Genomic DNA, 22,335 nt, shown 5'->3' with positions numbered 1-22,335 from the left:
CCAAAGCAAGCTGAACTTGGCTCTGTGCTTTTCTGGAAAGAAGCAGCTGGCTGCTTTCTTCATCCAGCCAGGAGGGTTTTTCTTCCACCAAAGGCAGTGCCTGTGACTCACCAGCTTTTCTATGTGCACAAGGGCATGACAGTGCCTCTGAGCAGGCTGGGAGAAAACTCAAGAGTTTATATCAAATTCCCATTAAAAGAATGACACAAGAGTCACTGAAAAACAACACACTGCTCACAGTCCACAGACACCTTTAGAGATGCATTAGCATGGAGCTGCATCATTCCCCAAACAAATCATGCTTTTAAGGTAACACCTTTCTTTCAAGAAAGATGATGCCCTTAGAGGTCAGTACACAAGCCCAGCAGCTTTCAGTGCTTCTCCTGCCATTTTCTCTGTTTTACCTGCTTGGATTCTGAAGGAAATCAATGATGTCTCGCAGCTGCATGTTGTCCTGAAACACATCTGGGGCCAGCAAAAGCAGGTGCCACAGGGAGGTGTCATTCTGCACTTGGGAGATGAGTGTCAGAAATGAGACCATTTCATTGACAAAAGTCTCCTGGTACTCTGGGTTGTGCTGCACCTTAACAAACAAAAATGTAAGGAATTATTTAAGAACCAGAAGAAATTATTTATTAACCAGAAGTCTTGCTGCAGGGGAGTACTTCTATGTTTTTTAGCTGGAACTGCATGTGCATGCAAGCTTGCAAACAATACATTCAAAGGACAGGTAATAACTGAGAGTGTGACTGTGTTTTACCTTCACACCCCAGGCTGTACAATAAATTCTCTGCTCAGACAAGCCCTACAATTCACAATGTCCTAAAGAGTCCAAAGACTAGGAATATAAGAAAATTAGTATCAATTCTAACCTTGGCTAAGAAAAAAAAAAAAAAAGAAGAAGGCTTTATCTTTAAAGGATTAATTTGCTTTAATTATATTGCTTTCCCAGAGACAAGTACTGCTTCAATCATGAATTGCTGGATCAGATGCAGGAGTCACTGGATGAAGTGATACTGCTGAGGTAATACACAATTAAATTTATTGCCTTCCTAAGGTTTAAACACTCTTATTTACACCACATCCTCATGCTGTTCTACTGACCTGCAAAGAAAGAGGAGAAGCAAGGCCCAGGCGTGGTGAGAACCCTTGGTAGCCATGAGCTGATGGCTGGATGACCCTTGGCTTTCCAAGCCATGTTCTCAGCTTGGAGGTGTCTGGGTTAACCCCATGCACAAGAATTCACTCATCCTCACTGTGCCCCACTTGCACTTGGGCACAGAGATGAGCAACTCCTGCCCACGAGGGGCCGTGTTGTAGCTCCAAACCCTGCCTGACGTGTCTGAACTGCCACAGCTCCCAGCTGCAGCCCCCAGGGAAGGTCCCAGGCACTCACCTGGGACAGCTGGCTCCTGAACTCCTGGGCAAAGGCCTCCAGAAGCGAGGAGTTGGTGAAGCAGAATGTGTGGTGGATGTTGGCTGCCATGCTCCCTCCCATGGCACCAGGATGTGCCAGGTACCGCGACAAGAGCTGGCACAGCAGGGCCCTGAGGCTCCCTGCAGTGGAGTGTTGGGCCTGCCTCTGGAAGAACAAAAAACATTCAGGGGGGCTGTGAAGCAATATTGTGTTTGGGGTGGTGCTAAATGCAGTGATGAAACTTATTTAAGGGATAGCAGTAAATGAAAAAAACTGTGGTTACAGCATAGACAGAATTCTAACAGCTGAACAGTTTCACTAAAACCCCTCAAGTTCCTCATCTATTACAAAGAGAAATTGTGTGCTTAAGTGTTTGTAGGCCTTGACACCAAACCACAAAAGCAGTGTCCACTAAATTGTAACAAATTTCTATTACAAAGCAATAGATTCTATAAATATGAAATACCTATACAATAAACACACAGTGCCTCTGGTGCCACTGCAGGACTAGCATGGGCAAATAAATATTTGAATGTCAAAGCCTCTGACATCATATTTTTAATTTCATAAGAAAGAAAATATACTGCAAATACCTTAACTCACACAAGTTCTGAACAAAGTATCTCAGAGTATTTATATATATTTAGTATTTCATGATATTATGTCTCAAGGTTTGCCTGGTTTCTGCCTAGAGGATAAAAAACTCACCACAAAGCTTAAAAATCCACCCACAATCACTGTGTTTCCCAAATAAAGCTCATTCACATAATAAGGGAGATCCTAAAGCAATAAAAGCTGTGTCTTGGTTCTTTGAGCTTCTAATTCTTTAAATATGAGAATACACAATGTTCATACTCAGCTATTATGCAAATACAGACTTACCTTCCCAAAATTGAAGATCTTGTTGAACGTCTGGGTGCTGGAAGTCAAGTTGGATGGTGATGAAACATTCTGAAGGTTTTTCTCTCCATGAGATACCAAATCCCCAAATGCTGCAACAACAGTTTGAAATACTGTATTTCACTTACAGCTTTTCAAACCTCTTTGCTCCATAAAAGCAGGACACAGGACAGCTACCTACAGCTTTGGGTGGATTAGCAAACTGTTTCCAAAGGTACAACCAATGGCTACCTGTAAGTACTTTAGGGTTTTTCCTGATATAATGAAATTCTGGATGACACTGTAACTTGTTATATGGGGCCACAACCTATCATTTTAAATTTTACTTTTAAATAAAATGTAGAACTGAGTTCCTCCCTGACCATCAGCATGAGTCAATAGTTCCCATAACTGTTCATTGATTTGTTTTTCCCCTCCCCACGCCTCTGCACTTGGTCCCTTTTGCATTCTGCCTTTTTCTGTCTGTGCACCACAGAGGGTGCTGGCAGGAATGCTAATTGGAACAGTGAATGGCTGGAGCAGAACAGGCAAATGCAAATCTGTAATCATTCATTTCATCGTGAACTCCCTGCAGAAAGGACTATCCATCACGATGGCTTGCAGATTGTACCAGCCATTACCACCAATAAATAATAATTGTAATGATTTTATGGAAACTTTCAGGCTGAAAGTTCCTTCAGGAAAGAGAATCACATCAGAGGAGAGCATCACCAACAATAAATATCCACTCTGGCACAGAAGACAACTTATTTGCTGGATAACTGTGGATAAAAACCCGTTTGAAAAAACAATCATAAGCTGTTTATGGAGAATTTGTGGGTAGTGAAAGGGCAATATTCCATAAACAGCCAGGTCTCTAATTAATGTCCAATCAATCTGTGATCTTGCATTGCTCCTGTGAAATACAACCATTTAATCCTGGTTACTTGGCCAAATTCCAAAGTCCTCTCTACAGCTACTTGTACTTGTCCCCAAGAATTTACACTAATGTCGTGGCCATTGTCACGTGCCTCTATGAAACACATAAATCATTTCAGCAGTGCTCTAAGAACTGCAGCTCTGTCCAGAGATCTTCAAAAGAGCAGTGAGAACCTACCCAGTGAAGCACTCCTGCTTTCAGGAACCTCTGCACTCCGTGGCGATGGCTGCCTGTCCTTGGCTACACTGGATGAGCTCCTGCGCTTGCTGGGAGGAAAAAGAAAAGAAAAAAAAAAGGAAAAAAAAGAAGAGACAACTGTAACAACTGCAAGAATTTCTTATAATTAACTTACTGCTTTAACTCAGAATGTGTCTGTGGCTGGATTTCATGGCAGGTGTGTTGAAATCTGGGTTATGCAAAAGCCTGGTTCCTTCTGGAGGCCTGGCACGTCTCTTGGGGAAGCAAAAGTCCAGAACTCCATGGCTATAAAGTGTGTGGCCTTACCAAGAAATCCTTCCAGACAACAGGACCTTACTCATCCTTCCCAAACATTCCACTACAGGAGAAAAGGCTGCTGAGCTTGGTTTTTGGACTTGGTTCCCTTTTATTAAGGGAAATTTCAAGCAACCTTACCATGCACACCTTGGTAAATGCCTCTAAGGAACAGAATCAAAGGGGAGAACCTTGCCCATCTTCCCTGCTGACCTCTGGTTATACATAGTTTTAGGGCAAGTTATAAAACAGCTTAACAAGAGCTTCAGTGAGTTGCACAATGGGAGGGAGAGGAGAAAACCAGCCTGGATTAGCTGAATATTACAAAACAACAGATCCAGGTAGTGAAGGGCCACGGCTCAAACACTTTGTGACAAACTCACCAGTGAGGATCCTGCACCCCTGAGGCAGAGCTGCACCTATTCATCTGGAGCTTTCCCCTTCCCAAGGAATCTTTTCCTGAGGTTTTAGACTCTGCTGCATCCTGCTAGTTTTGGTGTGGCTACTTAATAGTTGGTGTTTTTCCTTGTAGGACACACCAAGGCTGACACTGACCATGCAAGGGGAGGAATGGCCACATATCTATAATGATACTTCCCACACACAATCTCAAGCATCAAAAGCTGTCAAGATGCTTGTTAATAACTCATGTTCTTGATATAAAATCTGGCCAAATCCTTTGGTTTTCATTTGGCAGGAAAAGTCACTTACTTCCTAAACAGCTTTTCAGAAACCAAAAGCAGAAAGCAAGGAGGATTTGCAGCTATTCAAACCCATGGAAAACCTCCAGCCTTGGCACTAGAAGCTCCCATTTCTTCATTTCAATACCCCAAATGAACCATTGTTTAACATGCCCAGGAAAAAACAATGACACTGAGGAACAGAGCTGTGAATCCAGGCATCCAGTCTCCATGTGGCTTTGCCTTCCCTCCTCTCTTCTGCTGCATGACCTTGAATTCAATTAGGATTCACCTTGTGCAACTTCAGTTGCCCACATCCTTAATCATCCTTCCCACCCATGGAGAGATTCTGACCACTGAATTGGCCTAAGAAATGACTCCCTCTGCATTAGGGAGGATCTTTAAGGACCCACCAACCTCAGGACTGCCTGATGGTGGGCCCATTTTAGCTCTTCAGAATCTCAACCTCTCGCCAGGGGGGATTTGAGACTCTGACTATGGAGCAGCCTCTCACCTAAAAGCAAAGATGAGTAACCAGGGCCATTGTGAGATGCTCAGATTTTTAGCTCTCCATTAACCAGCCAGGCCTCAGCATGGGCACGTTCCCCAGGGGTCTGTCAGAACTGGGCAGCCAAGGTGTAGAAACCACCCTGGTTGGCAAGTCTCAAGGCAAATCCTGTTTGACTTCAACTGGAACATCAAGAAGTTGAAATGGTCCCACTGAACATTTCCATTTCAGCAAATGGACATTCCAATAAAACATGCCCAGCCAGCTCCATGCTGCAAATCTCTGGCTTTCATGGGCAAAAAATGTTTCTGCATTTTCATGTGTTTCCCAACATGTTTGATGGCCTGCAGAGAGGACACCCATTCTGGAGGATGCGCTCAAACAGCAGCTGCTCCAGAACTGTATCCAGCCAAAGTATCCTGAACTGATCCCTCTCAGTGGCAGATCAACATTCTGGGCTGCTCTGGGTGCAAGTCTTATCACTGATCTGACCCACAGCCATGCAAAACCATGTTCCTTTGCTTTGATCTGGGTGAGCTGAAGAGTTTTTCTCAGGGAGCAAAATTCCCTTCAGTAGAAGATTCAAGCCTGAATCAGTGGACACATTACTGAGAGCTGTCCCTAATGTGATTATTTCTGAAGTGTCCAGTTGCAGCTGATATTCTAAGTGTCAGACATCTCTTAGAACAGGTAGTTGAGGTATATCTGTTGTGGACAAATTTGTACATACACACAGACATGCATGGATGCTCCCTCCCCCTCAAAACAGACTCTGTTTTACACCTCCTAACACCAGGAAATATTCAGATTCCCTTACAGTCTGAGGGGTGAGATGTCATTAAGTCTTGGCAGCAGATCTTCTGGTGTGTATGGTGTGCCCTTACACCTGGCATCGGAATCACACAGCACCGTCTGCAGGAACGGGAAGAAGCCTGCACTGGGAAGGTTTCGGGGTGCAAGGTAACCTGGAGGAAGAAAGAGAGACAAAATGCCATTATGATGATGAGGACGTGCACTTTTTGGCCATATGTTTCTGTCAGGATGTGCTATTTTCCCTTCTTAAACAGCAGGAGAGATTCTCAGTTCCACTGAGGCTCCTTTCACTGACTCCACCCTGGCAGTATCATCTGCCAAATCCCACTACAAGCACCTCCTCAACACTGACAAAGCCATCACAGGCTATTTAATCACAGAATGGTTTGGCTTGGAAGAAACCTTGAAGGTAGCCCAGTTCCAACATGCCTTTCATGGGCAGGGACACGTCCCACCAGACCCAGTTGCTCAGGGTCCCAGTTAGTAGGAAGAAGAGCCAAGATATTTGTTCATAGGATACCTGCTGATCCTGAAACAACTGCACATTCCCTCCCTTCTCTCCCAAATCCAACAACAGGAAAAAAATTACAAAAATCCACTTAGATTAAGGTATTCTAATTGTGTCTTTTAAAAAATACAACAAAGTGAAAGCAGGCACATGGCCAGAGTAACCTGAAGTACCCATGAGAACATGTTCTCCAAGACTTGTGGGATTGTTTTCTACACAAAGCCACGATCTTCATTTCCAAGCCAGGAAATAAAATGCATTGCCAAATACTGCACCCACTGCTGCTGTTAAAACAGGGCTTCATCTCTGCTTTTACTACAGGCAGGGGCAATGGATCCAGGACCAACAAACATCCTTTGCCTTTTGAGCAGAGCTGCCCCAGGAAGGCAGAGGAGCCATCCATCACCACCACCCCCCGTGCATCCTCCCAGCTCAGAGCAGCTCCAGCACCATCTGCCTGGTGACCTGGGATGCTGGCAGGCAGTGCTGAGGGATGGGATGTGTGTCCCTGTGTCCATTTCTCCAGCCACAGAGGGGTCCTGAGCAATGAGACACTCTGGGAGTGTTGGATGTGCCTCTTGCCCCGTGCTGCTCGCTGCCAGCCCGCAGAGTTCATGGCTGCTCTTCCTCTTGCAGACAAACACTCTCATAAATCTCCAAACTCTTTTGCTGGATCACAGCAACATATTATTTAAAATAATCATTTGGAAAATTACCTGGCAAAGGACATTGCTATTATTTCTGCTATGGAAAGGAGCCAGATTTGCTGAAGGCCTGCAGGCAGGCTTGTGGTAATTGATTACCTTGCTCTTTAGTCTTCAAAGATGACCTGAGACTCTCTCTCAGGCACAGCTTTATCTCTCACCCCTCCAGCAAGGACACAGAACTACATTTGCACAACATTTACTCATTATAGCAGTGGTCAAACCCCAGATGCTCCCAGAGGGCTTAGCAGGGGTAGGTGGATTCCAGGGCTGTTGGTCTCCTTGATGGAGAGTGGATTTTCCTGAGCTTTCCTCAGCACATTTGGTTGCTGCATTTTTCTGTCAGAACACAAGAGCTCATGGTTTAGCAAGGAGTTCCCATTGCTTTGGTCAAAATAGCAACCAGCACAGAGGCCCCTGAGACCTGCAGAGGTACAGGCACTCACTTCGATGGTGGTGTGATTCTCAGTGGAGAGTTAGGAGTACAAGAGAAAATTAAAGAACATGAAGAAGGCTCCCTGCTGTGGGGAGCTTCCCCCAACAATCCCTGCATCCCTCAAGCCACCTCAGGAATTATACCCCTCCCTCCCTCTCTCCCTCAGGAGTTACACAGCTGGCTGAACCAGCTCTCAGTAATCTCAGAGCACCAAGGGCAGCAAAAGAGCTCCCTTAATCCTCCAGGCAGAACTTCTGCTGTTGGGGCCACAGGACCAAGCATCCACCACTCTAAAGGTGTTGCAAGGTAATTAATCTGCTGTCCATGAGGGAAACTTTAGAGCAGGGCACTTTAATCTGGAAGCATCCTTGTGTGAATATCCCTGTCATGTCTGCAGTGTTTGCCCTTTGGGATCACCAATTACAGCCCTGCCCAGCGTTCTGCACACATGGGCACCTTCCTCTCATCTTCCTTCTCATCTCCCACACCCTCATTGCCATGCAGGGCATTGACTTGCACACCCATCCAAAAATGCACACCACAGACCTCACTGGATCAGTGTCCCTCCCAAAATGAAGCTTCAAAGATGTGGGAAGCCATGGGGCCTGGGATGGAGGGCACAGCCACCAGGATGTGTAGGAGCTCCACCCTTCACTGCCCTCCACACCTACCCACATCCACACAGCTCATGTCTCTTAGCAGACCAGGAGCAGCCAAAGCTGTGTAACTCCCCAGGGTAAAGCTGAAAGGGGAACACAAGGATGGGTCTGGAGAGCACTGGTCTTCTCCAGAGACATGCCAGATGTTTACAGAGGTGATAAAGCAAGAGATCCTGATGCATCCAGATCAGAGGAAGACCCTTCCTTGAGGTACAATTACAGCAATAACAAATTCTAGAATTATGAACTATGGGAGGAATTTGGAAGGATTTAGAGCATAGGTAGTGTCAGTGTGTGGGTTTTGAAGGCAAGAGAATTTTTTCATGCCCAAGCAGTGGTGAAACAACCCTAAATGGACTCAAAGAATTGGACTCAAAGGTGACACACTTTGAACTAAGTGGGCAATGAAACAATCAGCTGCTCTATCACAGTGTTTAGCATCAGAACACAGCAATGGTATTGTACAAAAGGTTCTTCTTTTTCTTTTGAAACAGCAGCCCCAGATACAAAGAGCCAGGAATTTGTGACCTGAAGTTTGGAAGTGCTGCCACCGGTGGTGGTGGCACAACGCCTGTGAAGGCACTGCTGGCCCATGAGGCTGAGGCACTCGGTGAGGCTCTGCCAGCTCTCAGCAGATGCTGAGCAGTTTGCTGGCAGTTGGATGCAGCCATGGGTCTCCTGATCCATTCCTGAGTCACAAACCAGTGTTACCCCACGATGCTCCTGGCACAGGAGCAGTGGCAGTGCCAGGGAGGACTCTTCTGGAAGAGGCCTGGGCTCTGACAGCAGTTAGAGAATTAATGAAGTTTTTTGAGAAAGACCATGACGCAGAAAAACCCAAAATGTCTGGGCCAGATTCCCATGTGGTGTGAGTTAGACCCAAGCTGGTTTCCAGCCCTGCTTCCTGCAAAGGACTTTACTGATGCCAAGGTGAGCCATGAGATTTACGCTATCTCCCTGCTCCTTCCTCCTGCCCTCCATCCCCTTGAGGATGAGGAGATGTGACCCCACAGAGCCATAGGGGCTGTCCTGCCCACCCAGATGAACTTCCCCACCTTGCCCTGAGTTTGCAATACCTCTCTGAAGGGTTCCAGGTTCCTCCTCCTCTCCTTTGTTCCTGCCTTTGGGGTGGAGGTTCTTTCTCCTCCCTTTACACCTGCTGCTCTTTGGCTCCTTTGTGATTTTTACGCTCTCTGCTCTTTATGATCAGTCCATGAACCTGATGTGATCAGATCACAGTGCTGATTTTTAATTTATTAAATAAGGAGGTGGAAGTGGAAGGTCTGTGGCTGAGCAAAACCAGCTTGCCCAGTCTTAATAGACATGGAAGTGGATTGTGTGTGCTCTGGGCTGGTGTTACTGCAGAGCCAAATTCCCAGGGCCAGATGAGTTCCCTGCTGGCCCTGTAACCCCTGCATGGATGGCCAGGGAGGAAGCTGCTCCAGGAGATCTCCATACTGAGTTTATCCAGCACACCAGTGACACCAGCGCACAACCTAAGCACCAGCTAGCAAATGTGACAGAAGGAGAGTTGTGCCTGCTCTGTAAAATTTAAAGGACAGTCTTTCCATGGTGATAGTTTCCCTGAAGGGTAACACCCCCACTAGAAACTTTTGCTGTATTTTTACTGTTGGAAATCCCTTTGTTTTCCACAGGCACCTCCTTCTCCCACTCAAACCTATGGCAATGCCCTATCCAAGCCCCAACTTTATGATCCCTCATCACACACTAGAGCAGATCCACAACACATAACAAAAATTTTTTTTTTCAATCCTCCTACTGCCTTTAGCTTTAAACCTCCTAATTTGCTAAAACTCCAATTTCCCTTGAAGGGTTCCATTATCAGTGCCCATGAGTTAAGGGGGAGAGATCACTGCACCCCCTGCTGCCACATGTCTGAGCTGAGAGATCACCCTCTCACATTTCTGGCCAAACTGACACATCTACAACCAAAATCCAAGCCCAGATCTGTATCCTGTTAGCAAAGCCTGACTCTGGGTCTGCCAGCAGCAGAATCCCAAGTGCAGATGTTTTCACTGTGTGTTCAGACAGAGAGTTTTGGTTTCCTGTCCCCACTGAGAGAAGGGCTCAGGAACTGAAGGACAGAGGCATCCCAAAGGGCAGAGGAGGCCAAGGGCTCAGAGCTGCATGGGCTGGTTCTCCCTGTTCAGTAGCATCTAACCACATCTCCAAGAGCTGGAAAGAAACAAGGCATGCAGAACAGTAACAACAAACATAAGATACCAATTAATGCATGCATGCCACTGGTAATTCTAGCTTTTCCCCATTTGCTCTCATGCAGAATAAAAAAAGAAAATTAATTTCTCCTATTTTTCTGAATGTTGTAAATTCCAGCACACTTCCCTTCAACATGAGCAAAACATTTTGTTTTCTTCAGGTAAAGGTGCTTGGTATAATACCAATGAGAAATGTCAGGGTGGTTCTAAATGTCATACAAAAGGGATGACAATGACTATTTCACTGTGGTCTAGAAGATTAATTGAAACTGACCCAAATGTTTAAACCTAAATGGACCGTGTTTCACGTTGCCACATTGATTTTGCTGCTTCCACTGCTCTGAGGTTTGTGGTATTTGCATTACAGCTGAGTCCAGCCATTTGCTGATCCAGCCAGGAATTCAGCAGATCAGCACCATGACCACAGCAGCCCCCAGCTGAGTTTTTCTGGTTTCTACCCACCTCTAGTTTAGGGTTTTATCACCACTACTTGGGCATGAAAAAAAATTCAATTGCCTTCAAAATGCACACATTTTGACACTACCTATGCTCTAAGTCCTTCCAGATTCCTCCCATAGTTCATAAAAAATCCATATAAATCTAAACTCTGGTGAAATGGAGGCACTAATGAGCTAATGGTTTCATTAGGAAGTATTTGTGTTTAATTGGAAATGCATTCAATCACTGCCAAATCATACAAGGCAACAACATAACTGGGACTTTTCAGCTAGGGAAAAAGTAGCCAAAAAGTGGTTTGATAAAGAAATGAATAAAGTTGGGAATCAGTGAGTAAAAGGGTGAAAAAATGGTCACTCCTCATAACACAGGGACAGCAAAATACAGTGAGATCAGGGCATAACCAGCAAACAGGACTGAAAACAGATTTTTGTAACAAATATCAAAACATTGTAGAACTTACTGCCATGGGATAAAGCACACATTGATTTCAAAAGAATTAGACAAATTCACAAAAATAGATTTGTCAGCAGCTACTAAAATGATCACATGGATCAAACCCCTTCAGCTGCTGGCTGAAGAAAGCTTAAACCTTTCAGGATTTTTGTAGTGGAGCAAACACTCTGTGCTGTGTTCCTACACACCCCTGAGCAGTGGGGTCTAACCCAGAGCAGCAAAAGACCCCAAACTGTTTATCAGCTGTGATCCATATTTATCTCAAGAGTCACAAAAGCTCCTAGTGAGAATATGTCCTGCTCTGGTCACCTCCTCCCAACTTTCTGTGCCAAATGTTTGGCTGTGTTTTTGCACACACAACCTCCTGGCTTCCCCTCTAGTCTTTCTCATTGTCACACAGCATCACTTTAAATTTTAATTTCTGCTTTTTTCAACAGCCAAAACGACAAAAGTGCCTGTTTCATGACATGACAAAGACCCTGCTTCCCTCCAACCACATGCAACTGTCCATTTCCAGCTTTGTTCACATCTATTTATCTGTAACAACCGAAGCTGCCTATTTTTATTTTTTTTATTGTACAAAGCTTTATGCTAATGCTAGGACTTTGAATCGCTCTCCAAAAACTAAACTAAATCATCAAATCTATGGGATGGGATTAATTTTTAAGCAGGGCACTCTTTATACATGAATACTCAGTTGGTTCATGCCTTACCTATTAAAACAGAATCTTTAATTGCCCTGGCACTTCTATTACTGTGACATTTCCATGCATTTTTTTTCTAATATCTAATCTGACCCTCCCCTGGCACAATTGAAGGCCATTACCTCTCATCTTTTCACTTGAGACATGGCAGAACAGACTGATCCCCACCTCATACAGCCTCCTTTTGCATCTCCTGATTTTTGAAATGGAAGCACAGCAGGACCCCAGATAAATCCATCCAAGCCCCCTGGACACCCAGTGTGGCTGGGTGAGATTTAAAGCCTTGCATTTTTTTTAATCTTTACAGCCACAGGACCCTTGTTTTCTCATGATGTCCTGCCCAGGACACTGCAATCAAAGCAGCAGACAACTCACAGCCACACTCCTCCCTCCCTCTGAGGCCTCCATGGAAGAAACATTTCATTTTGTTGCCCAATTCTTCCCCCAAGCACTTCAGGCTCTGCAATGAGACCAACCAGAGCAGACACAATCCACTTCCATGCTTATTAAGACTGGGCAAGCTGGTTTTGCTCAGCCACAGACCTTCCACTTCCACCTCCTTATTTAATAAATTAAAAATCAGCGCTGCAATCTGATCACATCGGGTTCATGATCATAAAGAGCAGAGAGCATAAAAATCACAAAGGAGTCAAAGAGCAGCAGGTGCAAAGGGAGGAGAAAGGACTTCCAAACCAAAGGCAGGAACAAAGGAGAGGAGGAGGAACCTGGAACCCTTCAGAGAGGTATTGCAAACTCAGGGCAAGGTGGGGAAATGACAGAGATGAGGGCAGAGCTGAGGAGGCTCACAGTGCTAGCAAGGGATGCTCCACTGCCTGAAGCACAAACACACCAGGAGAAAGCAGTACCTGCACACAAGCCCTTTTCCTAGAGGGCTCTTTGAAAGCAATATTTAATGCAGACAAGGCTAGCCTGGTCTTGTAACACAGCTAAGATGATCTTGTCTGTATGAGCCCTACCCAAACAGGACCTAAGATGAGAGTCAGGACATTTCCCAGCAAGAAACTGGAACCTAAAAACTTAAATCCATATCTAGACTCTTGGAAAAACACCTGCACAGAAAGTGTGTTTAACCAACCAACATCTTTCAATGCTGAGTGCCTCCAGAGCCCAGGTTTAGATTCTTTAAGCAAAAGTGACCTCCTTCCCAGAAACACAGGCACCAACAACTGCTAATTCCAGTCTAAGCCAAGCTGCTCAGCACCTCTGGAAAAATACCTGTGCCCTTTTAGATCCCAGAGCCTGGACCGAGATGTTTCAGGAAGTCAGTTAGAATGAAATGATCACCCCAAGGCCCTGCTCAATGAGGAAGGAAAAATCACAGTGAGAAGTCAGGAGTTCCCAGCTCCAGCCCTGAACATCCTTCAGTCACACCCCAGAAGGCAGAAGAGTCTGTGGGAAGAAAGGGAAGTGTGGAGATTTAAGACAAGGGAGGCATTACAAACATCCCAGTGCTCTCTTTAGCAGCTGATCTCCAAGCCAAGGGGAAAACAAGGTACTACATGGCTGGGCACTGCTTCTGCATGCAAGGAGAGCAGTGTAGATGTCTATTCCAGCAAATATGGGGTTAATTAATATAATCCATACCCTCTTCAGGTCTGGTTTAATGAAACAGAGGGTTACATGGCAGTCTGCTCCCTAGCAGAACAGAATGAAACAAAACATTCACACCAAAGCAAGAGACTCGCTGAGGTATTTCCCTCATCACGGCAGACTCCATCAGATACAAAAATCTGATGTCCAGAAAGGGGAGGAAAGACTGACAGAAAAGAAAGGGAGGAAAATGAAGCAATGTAAAGGAACACAAGGAGTGGGGCTGCTCCACCACAGGCAAGTGGTGAAGGAGAGCCTGCAGTCTGCTGTGTGTAGAATAGGCTGAACCCTGGGGGTGGATTATGACTTGCATAAATATCCATGACTTATCCAAATGAATGGAGTGGCCTGTGCAGCTGAGCCATCATCCCAACTCCCTGTAATTAGCATGGGAACCTATTCATTTTTCCACATTACTGGGAAAAGAGATGAACACAGGTGCCTCCAACTAAGAGGCAAATTCCTATAAAGTACAGCATATTTTCTGAGTTTTCTCACCTCCAGGTGAGATACCTTCTAAGGCATCAGAGAGTTCTGATTTTTCCTGCCAGTTTTGGACCTGTTCAAAGGTCCAATGGGAATGGGATGCAGCTCAGAGGCAGAGCCTATCCTGGGCCTTCCTTCTCCCAGGAGCACTGGAGCCAAGAATGAGAGCAGAGTCTGCTCCTACATAGCTCTGGCTCTAAGCTAGACCCAAAGAGTTGTGCTGGTACTGACCAGATAACCAATTGTGATGATATTCCCCCAGAATATTGGCTGCAAAGAGCAGCCTCGTGGAGGACTCTGCTGCTGAGACTCTGACAAACATCTCTGAGTGAATGCAATGCACCCTTGCAGGCATCTCCACAACACTGGGGAAATCTTGGGGGGAAATTCTGGGCAGAGGTGAAGGGTAGAAAGTGCTTCACTGGGAAAGCTCTGCCAAGGAATTCCCTGGCAGAATTTGGTGGGTTTAAGAGCAGACCCAAGAGCACGGCTGCTTTTCATGAAGAACTGTCTGTGAATGAGGCGTGGGTTTGACAGCACCACAGGAGCAGACCCGGGGTGAGGTTTGCCCCACATCCTCCCCACAGATCAGGGTTCTGTAACCACACCCAGGAGAGCTCCTACCGGGAATTCTGACGAGGTTCAACTTACAGCAGGGAGAGGAGGCCAGCAGGAAAGGAAGGAATCGGGCGGGGAGGGTGTGACAGGGTGTCACAGCTCGTTAAAGCAAGCAGCGTAATTGAGCTCCTCTGCAGACTGAGTGGGCTGAGCCCTGAGGGACAGATTGTATCTCGCACACAATTCCCATACCTTGCTAAAACCTGCAGGATGGAAAGGGATTTGTGTCCCTGCTCTAGAAAACAGGTGACACAGGCACAAAAGTCTGGGAGATACCATCAAACCCGGTGGCTTTCACCTGCAGGATCCAGTCCAGAGTTTCCTATTCCACACATACACATCCCAATGTGTCCTAGCAAAGACAAAAGCTGGAATAAAAGGGTCAGAAGTCACAACTGCAATGTGAATAGTAAGTTGGATGGGGATTTCGTTTGTAAGACTCTGGGATCATCACAGAAACTGGGTATGCAGACAGTGAAATCTCTTTTTCATTTCTCCTGACAACAATCTCTGCTGACCTGGAAACACATCATCAAACAGAATCCCTGAATAAAGAAGAGAGATAGGTTTTTTTACCTCCTAGATACAGGATGCTTTAGTTGTGAAGAAAATTATTTATCAGACCTCAGCTCCTTGTTTCCCTCAGTTCTTAGCTCTCCTATGAGCAGCTCTGGAGTGGTGACATTTATTTGGCATGTCATTTCCCTCTGAAGCTCAGCCTGGCACAAGCTCCCTTTGCATTAAGTGCTACACAATATAATTCAGCACAAGCAACTTGCTCCTGCAGGAAACCCTTGCCATTTGTTCACCTTGACTGATATTTGCCAGGTAATTTCTCTACATAATCCTCCACCTATTCAATGTGTATTAGCTGCCCTTCAGAAGAAATTACTGTCTTCAATTTGAGCTGCTTTAATTGAAAAAAAATTAATAGATTTCATGATATTTCTGTGGCCCTGAATACACAAGATAAGGTTACAGAGTGGGATTATCTCTAAGGCTCCAAACATCAGCATCTGAGTAGCTTATTCCATCTCTGTGCCACTGATTCTGGGCTTCCTGACTTTTGTCTACCTGCAATAATCTCTTGACAGCAGAACTGGAAACAATTTCTTGTCACTACTTAACAATTCTGTCTTAAGCCAGGCACTGGAACTCAGCATAAGGTGAATTTTATGAATAAAATGAATAAAATCCCCTCCTGTAATAGTTTTCTTAGATGTGTCCACCCCCGCCTGCTTTTCTATCAAAAAGGAAAGTTCCCAAGTGATTTATCTTTTGCTTTTCAATTGTCAAGGAACTGTTCTTATTTAACTATAGTAGGAGCAGAAACTGGCTGTTTGATGCTCTGGTTAGCATCCTTGTTATTCCCTCAGGATTCTTAGATGGTCTCTGAACATCTGGATCACAAGAACACACCAAAACCATTATTTTCCAGCAAAAAACCTCTCTTGCAATTGAGAGTTCCTATCATCCACTTCTAAGAGAGACAGACTCCTACTCACACACTTATTGAGAGTTGCACGGAAATAAAATTAATCTGCACAAGGAAAGGGAACTCATCCAAAGACACTGCCCAACTTTCCCCTTTCCTGCAAAGCACAACTGCTGGTGCTACTTGCAGGTCATGAGATTATTGCTGTTAATTCATTAAGGCAGAGATGTGATCATGCAGAGTAAAAATGCTGCAAATAAATATAGCTTCAAACTAATAACCATGTCAAATAAAAGAATAAATATTTCCCCATCCAGATGGCTCCCTTGACATCCAACTTATCTGATTTATTGGGACAGGCAGTACAACTGGTGGGGCAGTGTGGGAGGTCTGCCATTTCCACACTTGACAAAATCCAGGGTTTTCACAAAGCACAACATGTCCTGTCTTGCCTGCTCCAACTTGTTCCAGGGAATTTGGGAGAACTTGGAATATATAACATGCCTAAAGAGGTCTTTTGCTGACAGCAGATGGGCTTGGGGTTCAAAAATTATCCCAACATTTCAAGAATGTTCTTTCCCATTAAAGAATACTTTCAGGAAGAACTTGCCTACATCCCTGCCTATGGAAGGAGGTACACAATGCTTCAGAGGGATTAGGCTGTAACAAGGACTCTCTGCTACAAGGACAATCTTAATTGCATGTCTGATACTTGTCACAATGTGCTCCTGCCTCACACCTCACAGAGGAAGAGGAGTTTCTAACCAGAGAATCACACCAGGGTGAACATCCCAGTGTTCAGAGGCAGATCCCTCCCAGCCACATCCCACACATGGGACAGCTACAAACACTGGGAGACAAATGCTTGTCTCCTCTGCTGCCAGGCACTGTCTCCTGTCCTCCTGCATCAGTCTCCCTGCCCCAAATACAAACCTCCAACCTTGCCCATGCCAGGGCTTTGCTCCTGCCGCCCCATATGGGTCACCCATGATGGTGTCTCTGCCATAACCAGGTGCTGAAAATCTTTAAGTTCCCTTCCAAGCCAAACCATTCTATGGCTTTATCATTTGATTCAACTCAAAACCAACACTGTGAAAGGAAAACAGGCTCCCAACTGGATGAACTCCTTGCTCTGCTTTACTTCATGAACAAAAGTGCCCAGGGCTGGGACATGCCTCTGATGGTGGTAAGGACTCACTGCTCAGCAGAAGTGCTTTAGAGCAGACCCAAGTGCATCCCTGCTCTGAAATGGACACTTCCTGACCCAAGGAGAGAGGCCTGCAAGCAGAACCAGCTTGTGCAAACCCATTTGACCCCCAACAACTCCTGAGCCACCCTAGGAGCTGCTGTTTTTTTTACAAGGGGCTCACATGCACCATCAGGTCCCAGGAGCCAAGCAAGCTATCACTCTTCAGCTGAGCCTTAGCAGTGAGATACTTTAATGTGCACATTTTGCATGTGGCATGCACAAGGTAAAACCTTTCATGTTTGCCACCTCACCTGCATAATCACACTTGCAGCCTCTGCCTTCACTCATTTTACTGAGTAAGCTCTCCCCCCAGCTGCCCTCTTCTCCCTCAGTTTATCCTGGAAATTTATATTGCAGTATCCAAATAAATCTTGATGAGACAGTTCTTTAAGGTTGTTTTCTAATTATAAAGCTAATTTGGAAAAAAAAAACAACCATGAGCAAAAACAACCTCAGAGGAGCACACACATTTTATTTACAGCATGATGCATCCCAGGAAATCTCCACTGGAAACTACACGGAGCCAAATTTGTAAAAGTAACAAAACACATCAAATGAACACATCAGCCACTGAAATGAGAGCTAAACCCCACAGACATAAAAACAAACCAGTTACTTACAGTTCTGCTGTGGCTCTGGAGGGAATTTGAGACGGATAATGGCCAAGATGATGAAAACAACCACGGGCCAGGAAATTAAAACAAACGACCATACCTATAAAAGAGCAATGAAAATAAATCAGTTACGTTTGTGGCATTGATGTCACCCAGAGCCTGTCTGGAATGCACAAGCAGGGCCCTAAGTGAGTTATGAGGCGCATTGTAAATCACACCTGTCCTGGCATGCATACAATTAAAATCCAAGCATTATCTATTCAGGAAGAAAAACTACTGAAGATTTTAAGAGCAAATAACAAGGCTGAGAGCAGCACAGGGTTTCAGTTTGGCTGGTAATTATGGGGGACTGTGTTTACCCAGCTTTGAGACACTGCTATGTCACAGTAAAGGCATGCTGGGAAGCACCAGCCAGAAGATAAAGCAGCTGCAGAGTGAAAGCTTGGTTTCACTTTCAGTGAAATGATGGATAAATAGAACTTCAATTGACCTACACCCCAAAATTGAAGTGTTTGACAAGCCTACAGCAGTTTCCCCCCCAAAAAAAATTTAGCTGTTTTTCACAAGCAGTGGATCCTCATGGTAGAGCTGGAAGGAAGGATTTGCACAGTGGTCATCCACAAGATGTGGAGCTCAAGCATGGCAGAGGAAGGGGTTTATGGAGTTGTGCAACCTGCCTACAGAACACACATCTTCAAAACCCTTATAAGAACTTCTGACCCCAGCAGCCCAAATCTCTGCCACCTTTCCCTCTACAGACTGTACCAGTCCATACACATGAGCTGAGATGATTCTCAGAATGGTTTTGGTTAAAGGAACCTTAAAGCTGATACAGTCCCACCCTTTGCCATGGGCAGGGACACCTTCCACTACCCCAGGGTGCCCCAAACCCATCCAACCTGGCACTGGACACTGCCAGGGATCCAGGGGCAGCCACAGCTTCTCTGTGCCAGGGCCTCATCTCCCTCACAGGGAAGACTTTCTTCCATATATCTAACTTAAGGTGGAAGAGAAATAATGTAATATTGCCCTAATGTACATGAACATGTATAGCACTCTTGCCTCTGACATGAGGGTTGCCCCTTTCAATGGACAAGAATTAAGAAAACACTACAATTAATCATTAAGTATAGTAAACCAATCTAGGGAGGATGCCCAAAATTTTAAAATACAAGCCTTGGCGTTTTGTGAGCTAGGAAATTGTAATTATTCAAATAATCCCTTGGTTTTGCACTAGGGGAAAGCTGGCTCCCATGCTTACTAGATTAAGAGTTTTCCATTTATCAGTAGTTAAACTGAAACTCCTCTGTGCTACAAAATTGCTGTTCTATCTTCATGCCCATTTTAGGAACTGCAAAGATGTCTTTCTTCAAAATAATCCCATTTTTCATCGTTGTGTTGCTATTTTTTTTTAAGATCAGTACATCTTATCCAAAGCTGTTTTTCCAAAGTAATTCCAAGCCCATAACCGAATTTTCATTTCCTGTAACACTCACTGGAACATAAAGCCAAACAGACAGACAGACAAATCCTGGAGAGCAATTCAGCCCAAAGATGGTTGTTCCACTGCAACTCCATCCCTATGGTCCCTGATGAGGTGACTCAGGCTTAGAACTAGCAGCAAATTTGGCACTGACATATTTTAGTAATTTTTTTTATATCAGATGCTTTCCCTATAATCAGTCCCCAAACATGCAGTTGAACTGTGATTAATTCTCATGCAAATGGTATTATTAATGTGTCCTCCTAGTTTAGCACCACACAGGCTAAAGTAAAATTATGGGGTAACAGCACAGAAACTGATATTAGTCAGAAACTGCCTAAAGGGAGGGCTGGACATCTGTCACATTCCTGGGACAATAAATGGATACTGATTGCTCCTACTCAGGAAAATCATTGTCCCTCCCCATTTTGAGCTTACACTCCTCACTTTCCAGACATGTCTTCTCTCAGTATCTCTGTCCTGTGACTTAATTGGATTTAATAGTAGCTGGGCACATCACTTGCAACATCACAGCATTCCCACTGTCCCAGGCATTTCTAATAAACAAAAACAAGAGAACCACCCCAGCCACACCGCAGGTAGAACATGTTGACTCCAATGGAACCACAACCAACCTCAATCTGGCTCTTGGGACATTAACAACTGTGATGTAGATTGCATAATTTCTCAATTGCTGGATTATTTCACTGCTAAAAGTTGATTTAATCTCTCAGAGCTTACTTAGGATCTCTGGTTGAGTGCACATTTTCTCTCCCCTTCCTGCCTCTGTTGAAATAATGAAGTGCAAGACACAAGAGGCACCAATATCTCCAGTTCGCTTTGGCACTCAGGCCCAACTCTGCTCCCAAAAAGATCTGAGTTTACCTCCTCACACCCTCCTCAGCCTGAGAAAGCTCCCTAATTTGGAGCAAGAGAGGGAAATTAAGGAGGGTTGCAAGGCATGCCTGCCATAAAACAGTCAGCAGTGGCCAGATTTTATTTTAATTGACATTTCAGTTCTACAGAGTTGATATTTCAACTTCCCAGGAAACCAGAATTACAGCAAGTCAGACTGTGGTCAGAAGCACAGGCAGGGCTTAGGTGGCATTTACTCAGGGTACACAGGAGCTAAAAGGGACCCGAGCCTTCTGCTTTTAACAAGGCTGTTACAATTTCTCTTGAGAAATTAGAGATAATTTATGGGGATTCTTCTGCATCTCAGGAAAAGTGTATTGTGCAGCAGTGAAGAAGGCTCTGAGGCACACAGCATTTCCACAGGAGTCAGAGGCACCCAGCACCTCTCTGAATCAGGCTCCACAACCAGGAGATTGGGCAGGGTGAGCTGGAACAGACTTTGCATATAGTCATACAAGGCCTTTCACTTCACCCTCACATCACACCCTCCTTGGACATTTCTCTTTGGCCAGCACTTCCTGTGCCTGCCAAGGTTTCCATTCCACCAGGGCAAGTTCAAACCCCACCACGTTTGGGTTTCTGGAGCACAGGTTATGGTGCAGCTCCCTGAACTACCCAGGCTTCTGCTGAAAATACCACACACCAAAACTGGACTGGGACAACACTACTCTGCCTGGCCATGCTATACCTCCTACAGGAATGTTTGCTCCCTGATGCTGCTGCAGCTCAGATCCCTCTCTGGACATTTCTGCCAATGGTTTATCTCTCAGACACAAAGATGATTGGGCTGTTTGATTCGCAGCACACTGGACTCCACTGGAAACCTGTCCTACCTGCATCCCTCTTGGATAACAAAAGTATCACCTGAGCTACTTTTTCTTTATCCATCCTTTACAAATGGCTCTGTGTAAGGGCAGCTCCACCACCCCCAGATCCCAGGGGCTCCTCAGAGGCTGTGCAGCAGGCACAGGGTCACTCACATGGCAGCAGGTACAGAACTGCAGGTTCTGCCCACGAGTCTGTGCATGGTTTTGTTTGCACAGACATTGTCCTGAGGAAACAAGAGAGGCATCCATGGTACTCAGTCTGGACTCCTGAGCTTTATACAAGACCCATCTGCACTTCCTGAGCTTCACACAAGACCCATCTTCTCTTCCTGACTTCACACAAAATCCATCTTCACTTCTGTGCCATTCCCTTCCTTCCTTCTGCTTCGACCACCACTCTCCCATTCCAACAGCCCAAGCTCCCTCTCTGCAGTGCCCCCCCTGCTCCTCAGCTCCTGATGTTTCCAGGCTCTCCCTCCTGCACTCCTCTGTTCCCACACTCACCAGCTGCCTCTTGACACTGAGCCAGTTCTTCCAGAGCAGGATCCTGAGGTGCTGGGAGAGTGCAGCCATGCTTGGCTCACCCGACCGAGAGCGAGGGGGCTGCGGGTTCCTCCTCCCCACGCTTAGGAGGCAAAAGTGGAGGCTCTAACCCAAAAGGGCACCCAGTGTCCAAAATCCAGGCCTCTGCCTCTTCCCCACAGCATAGCTCTGAAGCAGCTACTCCATCCACTTGTGGCTGCTGTACTCCCAGGAACTGTGGCTCTTGTCCTCACAGCAATAGCTCCTAGCAAATTCAACAGGTTCTTCCTCTCTGGGCGGGCGGGCAGATGCAGCAGCCTGCCTCCACTTGTGTTAATTACAATATCCAGCCTCTCCTGGATGCTCCCTGTCCAAGCCCTCCCAGATAAAATGGATAGCATTCCAAAAAGATGCTGCTGCTTAAACAAAAGGTGATGCATGCCTCCTCCTCCTCCTCCTCCCCATGATGAAACTCCCTGTCTGCCCACACACCGCTTCTGCTGGAGAGGTGTCATCAGCAGCAGCAGTTAGGCCACTTGCCAGGCCAGTCTGACTTCCCTGAGTTCACAGGGAATGCCTGGGGAGAAAGCATCCACAGCCTGTATCTCAGGGACTGATCCAACTGCTTGGCTCCCTGCATCTTCCCTTTCCTCCAGGAAACCGAATGCTGGGGCTCTCACTGGCTG

At 45.6% G+C, this 22,335-nt stretch overlaps 1 protein-coding gene across 1 annotated transcript in view; it reads right to left on the bottom strand.

The window, feature by feature from the left end:
* Nucleotides 1-21,892, bottom strand: part of ABCA12 (ATP binding cassette subfamily A member 12) — an 81,130-nt gene extending 59,238 nt beyond the window's left edge. The window contains exons 1-7 of the mRNA XM_059475923.1: nt 21,632-21,892; nt 17,909-18,002; nt 5,734-5,881; nt 3,414-3,502; nt 2,300-2,409; nt 1,397-1,582; nt 405-583 (exon numbers count right to left, since the gene is read on the bottom strand). Of these exons, the coding sequence (XP_059331906.1) occupies nt 405-583; nt 1,397-1,582; nt 2,300-2,409; nt 3,414-3,502; nt 5,734-5,881; nt 17,909-18,002; nt 21,632-21,700 (875 nt within the window). The 5' untranslated portion in view covers nt 21,701-21,892. The remainder of the gene's footprint in view (nt 1-404; nt 584-1,396; nt 1,583-2,299; nt 2,410-3,413; nt 3,503-5,733; nt 5,882-17,908; nt 18,003-21,631) is intronic.
* Between the last annotated feature and the right edge of the window lie 443 nt (nt 21,893-22,335).

Source organism: Ammospiza nelsoni, chromosome 7, assembly GCF_027579445.1.
Source record: "Ammospiza nelsoni isolate bAmmNel1 chromosome 7, bAmmNel1.pri, whole genome shotgun sequence".
In the NCBI taxonomy this organism is placed as follows: Eukaryota; Metazoa; Chordata; class Aves; order Passeriformes; family Passerellidae; genus Ammospiza; species Ammospiza nelsoni.
The sequence above is the reverse complement of the archived record's forward strand: the minus strand, read 5'-3'. Positions and strand labels throughout refer to the sequence as shown.